The sequence below is a fragment of the Diadema setosum genome, chromosome 8, assembly GCF_964275005.1.
Source record: "Diadema setosum chromosome 8, eeDiaSeto1, whole genome shotgun sequence".
NCBI classification, from domain to species: domain Eukaryota; kingdom Metazoa; phylum Echinodermata; class Echinoidea; order Diadematoida; family Diadematidae; genus Diadema; species Diadema setosum.
The window spans coordinates 8,566,896-8,582,629 of record NC_092692.1 but is presented as its reverse complement, the minus strand read 5'-3'; the positions used below and the strand labels follow the sequence as shown (position 1 = coordinate 8,582,629).

Below are 15,734 nucleotides of genomic sequence, written 5' to 3'. Positions count from 1 at the left end.
ACGACAAAATGATGATGATCTTAAACACTCGTCTTATTCCTATTATCAATTAAGAAAAGTTTCTGATTTTCTTCCTGCCTGTAAACAAAAACTAGCGCAAGTATTTATCATCTATCAAGTTCAGCAGCATCATTAAAAATATATTTTCAGTTATTGAAATATTTCAATACGGTGATGGTCATTAGTGAATAGTGAAGCACATCTTTTATTAAAGTCTGCATATTGTAATTCTTGCAAAGTTCAAATGTCAATTTTTTTTTTCATTATATTCCAGGGTTTCTCTCCAATATGGGTTTGCATATAGAGATTTTTTTACCAGATGTGTGTCCAAGAGTGGGGTATAGCTTTGAATTAGCGGCAGATAATTGCGACGGACCTTTCACTGGATAGCCATATTTTTTTTTCTTTTTTTCGTGAGAATGTTCATTCCTTATTGGGCACTTATGGTGACTGAATCGGGGTCATCCTACCAGACCGACACTATTACGGGTCATAACGGCCCACGAGACCGACATTGAAAATAGGTCCATGAGTTACACAGCTCACGAGTTATACAGCTCATTATGAGTTCGACACTATAGGCAACTCAAGAAGCCCATAAGTTTGACACTACGCCAAAAAAAAAAAAAAAAAAAAAAAAAGGCTCACGAGACCGACATTACGCATAAAAAAAAAAAAAAAAAAAAAAGGGCCACGAGACCGAAACACCGGGCAAAGTCGGCCCATGCACGAGACCGACTCTTGTGTGATTGCCGGGAAATATCAAAATCTCGAAAAATTATTGCATCAACGGGGAATGTTAAAACGTCTCGTCGGGAGATGGAAAAATGTTCAGTTTTGCCGGGAAATGTAAAAACGCTGCCGGGAAATGTAAAAATCATGTATTTCCACCGTATTACGGATACATTTAGATGATGAATATTCATGATGAAGCGGGACGGGTGCCCAAATAGTGCTTACCAGCTGTTATTAGGCAAAGTCGACCCACGATCGACAGGATGAACAGCGCCATCTAACTGCAAGTATGTATTAATTTTGTGTGGGATTATGTTGCATTAATGTCATAGAAAGGGAAAATAACATACTGCCGGGTGCACTTTCGTCACACAGAGCGCGAGATTATAAATATTTTTTTCTCTCGAAGATTCTACTAGACTATTAATAACCATGGCCATTTTTTCCGGGGGGGGGGGGGTGAGCAAGATTACGTCCTAAAAATGTCGGGGGTGCTTTTGTATTTTTGGAATTGAGGAATATCTGTTGCACACTATTAATGAATTTTTATTAATTTTTCCACAAACACTCACACACGCACACACAAATAAAAGTATCGACAATTCCAGGGGGTGGTGGAGGGCAACACGGTATAACACCCTACAGCAACTCCTCTTTTCCCATCATTAATTTCTTCCATATACATTTTGTAACATACAATCAATGCACTTATAACATTTTGTTTATAGGTATGGCGCTATTCACCCTGTCGGTCTCGTCGGCTGGGCCTTCTTTGCCTTATAGTGTCGGTCTCATGAGCCTTTATATGAGTGTGTGTGTGTGTGTGTGTGTGTGTGTGTGTGTGTGTGTGTGTGTGTGTGTGTGTATGTGTGTGTGTGTGTGTGTGTGTGTGTGTGTGTGTGTGTAATGTCGTTCTCGTGGGCTTTGTTTGCGTAGTGTCGAAGTCATTTACTTTTTTTTTTGCCCATAGTGTCGAACTCATGGGCTGTAGCACTGGAGGACGATTGTTGGCTGTATGACTCGTGGGCTGTGTGACTCATGGGTGACGTGCACCCACAGAATTATCATTAACAATCGAAAAGGAATTTTAAAAAAAAAGTACATTTGACGATGTCAAATGTTACACTGAAGAAGAAGCGGAAAAATCAATTAGTAATCCGTCAGATAAGAGGAGTGTGTAGGATGCTTTATATCAATATCTATCACAGTAACATCAGGGGCCCCTTTCATAACGATCGATATTTAGATTTAGTTTAAAATCAATGCAGATCAAAATAAGCAACGCTCTATCTGCTAAATACTTGTGCTTGAAATCAAGTGTAATGTTTTTATCTTCTACACTCCATCTCTATCTATCCATCTCATATAATTATATTATATTATATAAATGAATACATATTATAATATTATATATCTTATTTATATATAATATAATTAAATGAAGAGTTTGTTCGCAAAAACTGATAAGTCCTTTTTTGAAGATTTTGAAGTACGGTCTCTGTCATAAAGTACAAAATGATACCTTTTAAATGATATATTGGTCACTACATATAAAGGTACATTTTTGAAGTTATGGTCAAAAGAAGCAAAAATTTTGTTATTATTCTCTTTATTTTTATTGACCTTTAATCGCAAATATCTCCATTTAGCATGGACTTATCGTTTTTTGCGAACAACTCTTCAAATATACTGTAAGAAATGTATGTATTGTCAACTATCTATCCATCTTTCTGTCTATATTATAATCCTTTCTCTTTTCCCCAATCAAACCTACTTGCGACTGACACATGTATAATTTTTTTTTTTTCACGCTCTCACTTATACATTTACATGAATGAGGGGAGCTATACGAAGCACTGCATTCTTCTTGGTGGGTTTCTGCATAGCACCATCAAGTTCAACTCTTTTCTTTGTTCTGAATTTCTCTTTGTATACAATTATGTACTTTTTGCGTGTCTTTTAATTGTACTCTTAAAATGATACTGAATGAATTGAATTGAAATTGAATTGAATTTACAATAATCACAATCATGGGGATATTGCCGTTATAGTTCATTTTTGCTGCAGACGTCATAACGTTATCTTCATTCTTGGCATTATTGGTAACTCCTGGCATGCCTGTAGCCGATAAGGACAGTCAATACCAAAAAAAAAAAATAATAATAAATAAATAAATAAATAGATAACGCAAAAGCAAAAAGGGGGAAAATGCACATTTTAGAAGGAAACGTTTATGTGTAGCCAATTTCCGAATTACAATTTCTTCATTGAATGAAGGGACTCTTTATCGTTCCACAACTGCAACAAACAATCTTATGATCTTTATTTGGGGGCTCAAAATGAAGAGAATTTCAGTTATTTTTTTTTTTTCAAATTCATTCTAATTTATTGTTATTTCTAGCAATGAATGTCAAGCATTCTGATTTTTAAAAAAGAAATATCATCATGAGGCGTTAGATATAGTGTTTAGGCATATTCCTTCTTCTTGAAAGGTGATGAATTACTTGAAAGAAGCTTCAACTGTTCAAGGCTGTCAGATCTAAGACGCAAACGTATATTTTGGGGGGTGTCAAAGAGCGGAAACAGTCCAGGACCCTGATTGAAGAAGAGAAGGTAACGAGATAGTCTGGTTTCCACACCCTTTGCCAACTGGACTCCGCGGCGACAAAGTCCCCGCCTCTGCAGGACAGTTAAGCCACCTTTAACTATACTAGTTTTTGACGTTGAGGGCGTCAACATCCTGTATAGCGAACTAGTACGGGCAGAGGGTCTGGAAGCTAGACTAGGAACGAGAGGGGATAGGATCTGGGAGAGGCATGTATGCTGCTTTCCGTATATGCCACATACGCAGGATTGTCATAATGTTTCACGGGTTCCACCCCCCCCCCCCTAAGGAGAAGGGGTAGGATATTTCCAAACTTTGGGGGAACATTATGGGAAACTTTCAAAACAAAAACCAAAAAGAGTAGACGACATACATGGGCTATATCTCTGTTATGTAAATGAACAAAAAAAAAAAAAAAAAATCCCGAAACAAACAAAATTCTGTCAATGCAATTGCACAATTTTGTCGTTTACTGATCAAATCATTTGAAAGTCTTATAAACCAGAGCGCAGTGAACAATCATAGGAGCCTAAGGGAGGTTTCCTCCCGCCCACACTCTAAATAGGGAGCTCAACTTGCATGGCAGTTTGGGAATTGAAATTCAACGATCTTGTGCACACTCTGGATGGAATAATCGATCAGGATTTTTTTTCACTCAAAAAAAAATTAAGACGATACGTTTCCTTATAATCATTTATTTTGCAAACGAAATCATTTCTATTTCAGCGCAGTTGTCTCATTTCTAATCAAATCCCTCGGAAATCATGATAATAGCGAGTCTGAAGAAAAGGGGTTTGAAAATTTCGGGGAGGGGGCAATAACCTTATAAATTGCCTCTCTCTCCTCCCCCCCCCCCCCGCATGCATGCATGCGGCCATCATTGGGGGAGCTATTATCTTGTTATTTTGTATAAAGCCCGGGGACGGGGGCGGGGGGGGGGGGGGGGTTCGTTCGAACTCCTGTGCCCTGTTGCATAAAACCCTTACCGCTGGACTTACCGCTCCTTTCTAGCGGTAAGTCTTCAAATTAGCGGTAAAGCTTTAAATCTCTGATGCTGATTGGCTGTGACGCCTAATTTTGACGGTAGTTACCATTGAATTCAACGGTAAGTTTTATGCAATGGGCCACTGGACACCGCGCCGGCCCCATTCCGACTCCAAAGTTACGGGACTCTGCGAGTATGCTTGTACCAGGGAGATGGGATGGGAAGAGTAGGTACTCTTCCTACCTCCCTGCTTGTACGGTGCCAAACTGTGAGCTATACATTGAACTGATTCGATTCGTAAGTTAAATTCTATAATGGTACAAAGGGATACAATCAATTATCTGTAAACGTCAAGTATACTTTTTATGAGAATTCGTTCTGTAATTGAAAAGACAAATAATTTGTTTCTTAAAAATACTATATGAAATGCATAATTATGTCTAATGATGACTTGTATAAGGATATACAACAATAAGGCTCATTCTTCATTTTGATAGAGCAGGTCGTACTATGATTATGACCAGTGTATATTGCTTCGTGTGCTTCATCATGTATGGTTGATACATACGGTTCGTCATTGCAAAGGAATTAGATTTGATTTTCTGATTATTACATGGAGACTATAATAATTATACAGATAAATCATTTAACATGGAATCAGCGGTGAAGGCGATAGAGCTACGATGGTGGTACGACGCTGCCACGGTCTTGCCGCCTTTCCAGACCGACGAGATGCGCTGCTTCTGCGATCGGTGACACGACAATATTAATTGCTTCTGTGAGTGCTCCGTTATTATCATTTTCTCCAAGGACCCATGGGGTTAGGGTTGGGGATGTGATGGTTTCTGGTTATATATTTAGCTTGACTTAGTATGGGATTGCACTGTAATCCATCCATTCAGTTATTTTTTAAAGAGGGTTTAGATATACCGTATCCATGCTTAGGCCCTATACTAAAGAACTGCAATTAATCTATAAATCTTATATCAGATTAAGACTCTTAAATTTCATGAAGATATTTCGCAATTACCATTACGAAATAAAATAGGGTATACCTGCATTGAGTAGCAATGGTAAATGAAAAGCAAACAATAAACAAAGAACATTCATACTCGCGTAATTCTACTTAGAGAAAATAATTTCTCCACGCTATATTCTCCATTAATTTCATCCCTGGTCTAGTGCATCAGTTCTTTTGTCCATGGTTCCTGGTTCTTGTTGCGTATATGCACGTTCAGGGGGTCTATAGGGCAATATTACCCCCTGGGCAATTACCCCGGACTCTTACCCCTGGCCCTAATCCTAATCCTAATCCTAATCCCGAACCTAATCCTAACCGTAACCTATACTCCTAACCCTAAACCTGTTGTTGTTGTTGTTATTTTAAAGATCGAAAGAAGAGAGAGAGAGAGAGAAATGGGGCCCTATACAAATAATTTGCCCCAGACAGCACTTATAACATAAGACAAACATTATAGATCTTAAAGAGATATAAACAAGAATATTAAATGCATACCAAGTCTCCTTGAGGGAGCTCATATCGTCTCCACGAGGGAGCTCATATTGTCTCCACAAAGGAGCTCATAAAGTCTCCACGAGGGAGCTCATATTGTCTCCAAAAAGGAGCTCATTACGTCTCCACGAGGGAGCTCATATGATATTGATGAATACCTCATATTATTCTTCAGACAAACTCAAATAATTACACAATACACGCGCGCGTGTACCGCACACTAACTCATCCACGTGCACACACTCAACCACATACACACACCTTCAACCACGCACAGACACATCCATATCATGGTTCAACCCAAAATAATGTACAGTATTTAAATAGAGCACACACACAATGATATGTTTTTTACAAAATAGATAAAATTACTATAACTGTATCATTGTTTCGAAAGAAAGAAGAAGAAGAAAAAATATACCCCTAAACCTAACCCTAACCCTAATATTTACTCTATAACCTTACCACTAACCAGTATTTAGCCGGGCGGGGTAATTGCCCTCTGGGGGTATTTAAATTGCCCGGATACGCATTCAGGATCTATGATAAAAAAAAAAGTGAAAATTATCACGGGCGATGGGAGCCGCCTTCAGATCCCCGTTGCTATATCACGTTAGAGCTACGAATATCAAATGCCGCTTTCAGGGGCGGATCCAGAAATTCCGTAAAGGGGGGGGGGGGGCGAAACTAATATTTCTGGTGCCACTTCAGGGTTTCATTTCTTCTTTATTTCTTATGTTTTTTTTTTTAACGAAAAATAAAGGGGGTTGGGCGTGCGCAGGGTGCGCCCCCCTCTGGATCCGCCACTGCACATGGCTTTAAATAATGCGCTCGTTAGGAGACTCACACACGCTCTAAAACAGCCTTGCTCTCGTTACGGAAGTTTCGGACTAAGTGTTCAAAACTTGGACGGTGGCGAATCTTCACCACACGCTGCTGAAACGCTCTTTAAATCCCATACAACGATAGAGAAGATTTGAAGCGATCTCGCCACGATCGGATTGTCAGTTTGAGGGGAAAGGCGGAGTCGCCGTCTAAAGTGAGATGGGGGTACTAGTATTACATGCCATCACAGACCTGTATCAAAGTAGGTCATAGCTATTTCTTTTGTTCCCCCACACCCCAGTCTCTCAGGATCTTCTTCTTCTTCTTCTTCTTCTTCTTCTTCTTTTTCTTAATTCTTCTTACGAGTTCCTGAGAGTGACCACAATCAACTTGCTGATTATATTCTGTCACTTTCGGGGAGGTCTATGCGAGTCTTCAAAGGGTTCAAGTAGTTGCAGAAAAATCATCATCCAAATATAGGTAAATGAATAAATAAGTAAATAATCAATAAATTGGCAACTGTTCACGTCAACTTCTCGCTGGAATTCAGTCTTCCATTTGTAAAATAATTATCATTTGATGTACGTATCGCTGTATGATGTGTTTGTCCATATCTATGTTCATTATTACAGAAATTTAAAGAGAATAATGGTTTCTCTGCAGGGCCTGTCAATTAAAGAAATAATCGTTTTTCAGATCAGTTGAAATCGATACATAGATTGCGTATTACTAATACATATTTATTCCAAAGTTATATATCGAGCTTCTCTCACCCCAGTTCCCAGGTGGGTTTTTTACTCTTTAGACAAATTGGTTTTTGATTTTAATGGAAAGGAAAAAGAGATAAAATTAGAAAAAAATATATTGTTTTTAGATTATAAACAAGGCGGGTTAAAAATGATGAATTTTGTTGATTTAGTTAAAGCACAGCGAGTTATGTGGGTTAAGAAACTTCGTAATAAAGATGAAAATATGAAATGGAAGCAATATTTTAATTTTGTTACGAGAGACATAGGAGGAGAATTTATATTTTTGTGTGATTATTTACCAGTGCTGTTGAAAGTGAAAGCTCTATTATTTTATAGGGATTTATTAGAAGTGTGGGTAAATACGAAACAAATGAGAAGTAATGTTAGTAATAGTTTGTATAGTGGTAATGTTATAATATTTAATAATAAATATATACGATTAAATAGAAATTGTATATATGATGAAAATATACATACAAAGGGAATTTATAGATTAAAACATATATTAGGAAATAATGGTGAATTGAAATGTGATAGATATTTTAGAGATTTAGGTTTAGGAGTTAAAGATATTTTTTTTTTTTTTTGTTAAGATGTATTTATGAAAATATACCGATGGGATGGAGGAGAAATATGAAAGAAAAAGAAAAAGATATTTTGGAAACTGATTTTATTATAGGAGGGAAAACAATTGATATTAGCAATTTAAGATCAAAACAAATGTATTTGCAATTTCTTAAGGAAAAAGAAAGTGCAGTATTGATTTTTGATAGAATTAATCAAAATTATGGGTTATGAGATACAAAATATATTTTTAAGGCCAAGACAATGTACATTAAATAGCCGATTAAGATAGTTTCAGTTTAAACTGGTGCATGGTATTGTTTATACAAATCACCATCTTTTCAGGTTTGGTTTTACTGCAAGTAACTTAATATGCTCTTTTTGTGAAAAAGAAGAAGAAACATACTTTATTTAACACTTGTGAGCATGTGAAATTAATTTGGGAATTATGTGAAAAAATGATAGAGGAGGTTGATTTAAAAAATTGTACTTGGGAAGAAATTCTGTTTGGGTGGAAGGAGGATGATAGGGGAAAACACCAGTTGTTAAATCATATTTTAATTTTGGTTAAATATTTGAGTTTTTAAAGTAGAGAATATGGAAAGCCGCCTACATAATTATAATGAAATAAAAAATAAGATTTTAGAGGATAGATTTGAGGAAAAGAAATTAGCATCAATTAGGGGAACTTTAACCATTCATTTCAGTAAATGGGAAAATTTGAAAATAAGTATGAAAGGACCCGGAGCCAGATGTCCACGGGGAAGGGGGAAGGGAGGGGAAGGGTAGTTGGGAGAGGGAGGGGAGGGGGAGGGGGAGGGGGAGGGGGAGGGGGAGGGGGTGATTCAAGGGAATATCGATTCCATTTGGTTGTATATCGATTTTATTTGGGTGTATATTGATGTGTTAAATATTCTTTTTTTCTTATGAAGCAATGTCATGCTGAAAGTACAGCTCCATTTAATATAAATATTCTTTTTTTTTTCTTATGAATGCATTGTCATGCTAAAAGAACAGCTCCATTTGATTATAATGAAAGTAAGCAGTGTATGTTGTTTTGTTTTTGTTTTGTTTTTTCGGTGCATTGTATATTCTTAACGAATGCAATGTTTCTGCTGAAAGTACAGCTTGGCTTGATTTCATTATAATTGTGTTTTGTTGTATCGTGGATTCTGTAATACATGTGATTCGATTTATCATAAAATTGTATTGAATATGGAATCAGTAAAAGATTATGGAAAAACAAAAAGTATATATCATAATAGCAGAATTTGATATACTGCGATTCTTTCACTGATCATGCAAACTGCAGATAATAATTTCCTCCTTTTTTCTCTTTGGTTGTCGTCAGATGATTAAAATATTTTGTGTTTCTGCTGATGGTGAGTAAACTACTTAAAAGTAGCCTACATTAAGAACTATTATTCGAAAGTATATGTGAGAGCTTTACTACACTCGAAGCCAAATGTGAAGTTCATTGGCTGACCGTAAAGCGGTCAGCTTATTACAGCAGTCGGCGAAGTCCGATCCCACAATGCATTGCATATGCTGGGAATGACATACGCCATTTTGCACTTCTCGTTCGCCAGATCGTATGCGAGACACTTCTTGTCGATATCGCGCGCTGCATATTCCTGCCCATAGAAATACACAAGAATTGCCGCTGCATTTATCGAACGTATTATTCCTCACTGTACAGTGTAGTAACAAGGCGCGAGTGGGAGTACAATCATGCATTGAATGGAGTGCCCGTGCCCAACACGCCGTACATATGTGATGCGGTTGTTTCCCATATCTTCAGCTACCGATTGATTCCCTAAAATCTTAGATTTAGGCTTGTCGTGTGAGAGGAGGTCCCCTGCGAGCAGGGGTTAAATCAGCCGAGATTGGGCGGATCGCAAGTAAGCACGTGAAGGTGCCTCCAGCGTCCCGAAACCCCTCGTCGCAGGGCAGTGACAGGGGGTCAGATTCGGCGACGTCGGTTGTGGAAACGAAAGAGAAGACCGAGAAGAAATCAACCAAGAAGACTAACAAGAGTCCTACAGGCACTATGAACCACTACCCCAGCAATGAGCGACCTCAAAGTGAGCCGGAGGAGATGGATACCCAGGAGGGTGAGTCAGTTTATGACATGACAAATGCCAGTGCAGTGGCAGAGTGCAGTAGCTGTGCAGTGCTAACGTTAGTGGTCGTACACTCAACACTCTAACTCTGTTACACGTAGGCCTAGGCCTAACTGTACTGTCCAGTTCGAATATTGAATATTAACCAGCACGTAGATTTAGAGCGTGGTATCTATGTATTGACTGTATGTTGTCTGTCTATATTGTGTACAAAACCCACTGTGTGTAGCCGGCCACATATTGACACACGCTCCACGCCAATTAAATTTATGCAATGTTCGCCTAACGTTAGGCCTAGATCTATCCTTATCCAGTCATTGGGTGTCCGGACAGGTGGGACCAGACGCGTACTGTAAAGACAAGTGCGTCTGGTTTGACAATAGACGCGCCTACGTAAACAGTTGTTTGTCAGTGAGGAGCTGTACGTAAATGCGTAGATCTATTTAAAGTAAAATGACAAGTCGGTACGCGAGAGTCTAAAAGTGTCCGGACAATCAACCCCCCATCCTACGACTACGTGAGTACGAGTTCATGCATCACACACCACCAGCTTGCAAGGCAATGAAAATACCTCGCTCAGCTATCATTTCAAACATGCATACCGTTGGTACCTTTTAAACAGCTTTATTTTCCTGCAATGTCTTTTTGGCCTTTTCCTATTCCATTCTTTTTTTTTTTTTTTTATAAACTATCCTATCTAAATCTATGATGGATTTAAATTACAGTTGATTGGGGGACTGGGTGATTGATTCAATCGCCAAGCTGTGACGGAGTCCTGGTACATCGGCGGCAATTGTACACTTCATTCACAGCCCTACATTATCGGTACCTCATTCCCTGTACGCCAAGGACATTATGCCATGAACCACCGCGCACTGAGCAGATGATGAGCTTCTCTTGCTGTATGGAACACCGTTTGACAAGTGATAAGGTCACTAAAACCGCCTCACTCACTGCGCTTCTAACTAGCTGCGTAATGGTAGCTGACACATTGAACACGGTGCAATCGCAATATCGCGGGCCTTTGCTCTCCGCTGCAGGATTATCAAGCTTTACATTTGTAATGTTACATCACAGAAAATTGCTATGATCGTGGCGCAAAATGTTAGAAAGGTGGCAGTAAGTCTGTGAGTGTGATACACTCCACAGTCAATAGCTTCCATTTCTGAACATATTGGCTTAGCCACAACAGTTGCGAGAATATTCTTATGCGTCCGTCATCCATCACGACCCCATCACAAATTGCGCAAACCACCCAAATCACACGGGCGAGGCTTGTGTGTGTGATACACAGCCCTGTCGCTGTACACAAGTGCATGCTTCGCATGGCATCTGGTCAGGGTCAATAGGACGAGTAAATTGGTAACTGTGTAGACACTATAAACACAACAAACTGACTAATTGTGATAAGATTTTGGATTTTTTTTTCATTATTTCACAGAATAATTTCACCAAGGCAGTGGACATACACGGCTTATAATGTCCTCTGCGATAGGTTTGAAGATTGCTCCCCTACTTGAGATAATAACGCAGCGTCCATTCATTTAAAATCATCAATGAAGGATGAATGTTTACCACTGGCTGCATTCCGTTGTGTGCTAAAGTGTTTGTCTTTTCTCAATCTCTTCTCAAGCGTATTGTATACTGTGTGTATTTGTACATGTAACTATACATGTATGTGTAGGAGAGTATGTACAGTGTACAGGGTATGCATTAAATTAGGGCTATCGTCAAGCCGCACCTGACTGGTGCGCCGGCGAGGCTGGCCAAGCTGCTGTGGCACAGCGTTGATCGCACACCAAACCCGAGACCTTGGGTTAGAAATTAAGATTTTCTTTGAGAAAGCTTGCAGTTAAAACAGATTAACATTTATGACAAGAAAAAAAAAAGCGAGGAGAAAAGATGAGAATTTATTGGAAACCAGTTTTTCAACCACCCGAGTGTGGCTGTATCCAGCGACTTTGGCCGTGGCTACAATCACGCGCATATGGCTGGATGGTAGAGAGACTTGTGTAGTTGTATACACTGCCTGAATCAAAGGGATGTAAATTTATAATGTAAATAAGTGGAATAGAATGTTCTCATAAAGTTGTAGCTACCATGTTAATTCTAGTCTATCTGGTTATTAATGTATGAGTCTCCAGATCTAGATCTGAACTATAGATTGGGCTACTGTGCGGATGATGACATAGAAACCATAAGGTGAAAGGAGTATAGATGAATGATGCATACATGTTGAACGTTGGCTAGAAATAAGAATAAACGGACCGGTCAAAATATGGCACTATACACACACAAATGCACCAAATATGTTGCCTGGACTGGTGCAATAGACCTGGGACAATCTAATCTTCTCAAAGGGAAAAGTAATGTTTTGAACAAAAGTTATATAAAATGTGTATCAATATGTTAGATTTTTGAAAGTTTAAGCGTAGGATTATTCCATTTTCAAATGGATGGAATTTGTAAATAAAAAAAAAATACAAAAATTGTTGTGACAGTTTGACAGTAACATCACTACAGTGTACCAATTGACAACCTGATGAGAGCGCTGGCATACAATAGCGACAGGCAGTATACCGGAATAAGATCAGAATGAATTTCAACAAGGCATGGGGGTTAATAGCGTGCAGTTGAATGATTAATTTCATTGGTAACCCGTTGCTCTTGGTGGGTTGCCTTCCAGAAGTGGTGAAAAACATATACCTGGTAATATGTCTCCTCCAAAGTAACCAAAAACAGCTTCATCTGTTGCTTCTGGGGCAAGTCCAAGCTATTTGATCACACAAGACTGAAAATTCAAAATGGGTCAATCTACATAAACTTGGTATCATTTTAAAGCTAAGAAGTCAAAATACATGAATTTCAAAAAGAAAAAGTAAAAATCCTTCGCAATAACCAGCAATAAATTAATTAATCTGCATAAATTAAAATTTAGAGTAACGCGTGGGACATTCAAAAATTCTGCATTTTAAAATGTATCTTTTGATTTTTACAAGTTTTTATGAAAATAAGTATGGTGACCTTAAGTCTGACTAACAAGTTATCATGACTGTGATTTTCAGTTTCTTAACTGATTATATATGCAAATGAGGGATGGGCCAAAATTAGCATGTCCCACGCGTTACTTTTTTAGGTCATTATTTCTCATTTGCATAAAAGTTAATGATTTAATTGACTTGAAACTTTCAAAAGACCAAATTCACAATGGACCTAATCATATCCAAGAGATAAAAAGTTAGTCTGATAAATCTCATACTTGCAATTTTCAATTAAATCTAGTAATGCGTGGGACATTTTAGTAACGTGTGGGACAATTTGTGTACAAGTCTATGGAAATGTACTAAATCTTCGTCTTCTATGGGAAATGTGTACATTATTGAGGGATTTTTTGTAATTTTCTGAATTCTGACTTGAAATTTGGTGAAAAGTTCCACTTTGGATAAATAATTCACAAAAGATCATTACATGCTATTTTCAAGGTCACATTCAAAGTCAAATGTCAAAAAATAAAGGATAACACAGGCATTTCATATTTTTTATTATATCTATTGTTCTGGTGGGTCTAAATCATTTGAATTTGCAAGAATTTATTAGAAATACATCTATTTAGATAATTAGTACCCCATATTAAAATTTCCCTGAGCAAATGTGCAATTCACATCACAATATTCATAGTGACAAAAATGTCCCACGCGTTACCTGTCCCACGCGTTACTATACCTATCTTTCTATAGTTGACCTTGAGAGAACACAATTTCATGATTTTTTCTGAAATGTTTTGTTTCAGGTACAGTTACTGTTGTAGAAAAAGATGTTTGGTATGATTTTATAGTTTACCAAGTATTTTCACAATAATTGAGATAAAAGTAAAAGAAGAAAAAAAGGACAATTTTTGTGGTCCCACGCGTTACTGGAGAATAACTTTACATAAATTAAATACTGAACGCGTGATTCTCATTATTTCTATTGTTTTGAACAAAGATACCTACTAGCTATCAAAAGCAACCCAACTTATGAAGTTTCAGTCTTAACAGTGCAATATAGGGCTAAATCTTCTTGTGATGTCCCACGCGTTACTGGTGCAAAATAGCTTGGACTTGCCCTCTGAATGGGGAGAAAGGTGAAACATTGAAATTTCATAGATTTTGAAAAGATTAATGAAAGGTAAATCATTGATTTTCCCCATTACTTTGACTGAAATTCTGAAAAAATAAATTGGCGACCTGATGGTGTTTGACATAGAGCTTGTTCAGCGATCTCTTAGTAGCAATAGATTTGTACTGTAAGGGGGTTCAAATAAATGTTTGGGTGTGTTTAAAGGTCCTGTTTACCTTTGGGAACAGTGATTTAAAATTTTTTCAAGATAACATTTAATGTATAGTGTATGTGTAGGGGTGTTGTACCACAAAACATCACATACAATTTTCGCGATAAAGCCTAAAATGTAAGGGTATCTGTATTTTTCTCAATAAACCATACAAAACTGTAGGCAGTTTAGTCTTGAAACCTTTTTATTATAACTATTGTTCACATTTTGTATATTTAACAATACTTACAAATTGTAACATCGATTTTATCAATTCAAATTTTTACAATGGTTGTTTCTATCTCTAACTCACATTTTAGAACTATTTTAAAGCACTAATGGTGGGTTTTTGTTTCATCTGCTATGGTAAATTGCAATGTATGCCTTTAATGCTGGGTGTGTAGTCCCACTGCAAATGGCTGGCTTAGCATTGCAGTTTCATGTAGGGGCATCTATAAAAGGAAAAGTCCACCTTCATAAACATGTGGATTGAGTGAATGCAGCAATATTACGGTAGTAGAACACATCAGCTAGAGTTTGAGGAAAATCGGACAAACTGTTCAAAAGTTATGAATTTTTGAAGTTTCTGCTCAGTCACTGCTGGATGAGAAGACTACTAGAGTAACTGCGTCACTATGCGGCCGTGCAGCCGTTCGCGGCAGGTACAACATACACGGTAATATACAGCTAAACACAGCATTGCACTGTTACATGCACACTACACATATACTAACACACTAGCAACCAACAAAAACCAGCCGATAAAATGGGCACGATCTCTGACGAAAGTGAAATTTTCTCACCTAAATGACAACATATCGCATCCAAAATGAAATTTTCGGTACTTCTTAACATAACAGTTAAGAAACAATGGTCCAAGAAACTGGATTTTTTGTCGTTTTCTCGATGTTCATGGATTTTGAAAACATATCCTTACTTAAAATAGAATTTTCGCGAGCCGATGTGGGCCGCCATTTTTTTCGGAAAGTGGAGTTACCATCGAAAAAAAAAGAGAAAAACACGAGAAAGACATCAACAACACCGCCAGAATTGCGATCTTGTTTGCGGCCAATGCATGTGCGCACGCTATTTTCACGTGCTTTCGCAATGGGAATTGGCGCTTACGCAATGTTCGCGAGACATGTGAAGGCGTTCAGCTAAGATCGCGGAGCACGCGCGTATTGCATAGGGATTGTACATCGTGCCGCAAGCAGAAATACTACGTCGCAAATCGCCCATATCGGCGAAAATTGTGCCGGGTTTTGCCCTGGTAAATCATGAAAACTGCGTTCTTCAATGGTAAATTTTTTTCATGAAAACAATTGC

At 37.9% G+C, this 15,734-nt stretch overlaps 1 protein-coding gene across 1 annotated transcript in view; it reads left to right on the top strand.

Annotated features, from left to right (window-relative positions):
• The first annotated feature begins 9,612 nt into the window (after positions 1-9,612).
• The window catches only part of LOC140231940 (ubiquitin carboxyl-terminal hydrolase 7-like), a 78,582-nt gene continuing 72,460 nt past the window's right edge, over positions 9,613-15,734 (top strand). The window contains 1 exon segment of the mRNA XM_072312088.1: positions 9,613-10,090. Within this exon segment, the coding sequence (XP_072168189.1) occupies positions 10,027-10,090 (64 nt within the window). The 5' untranslated portion in view covers positions 9,613-10,026.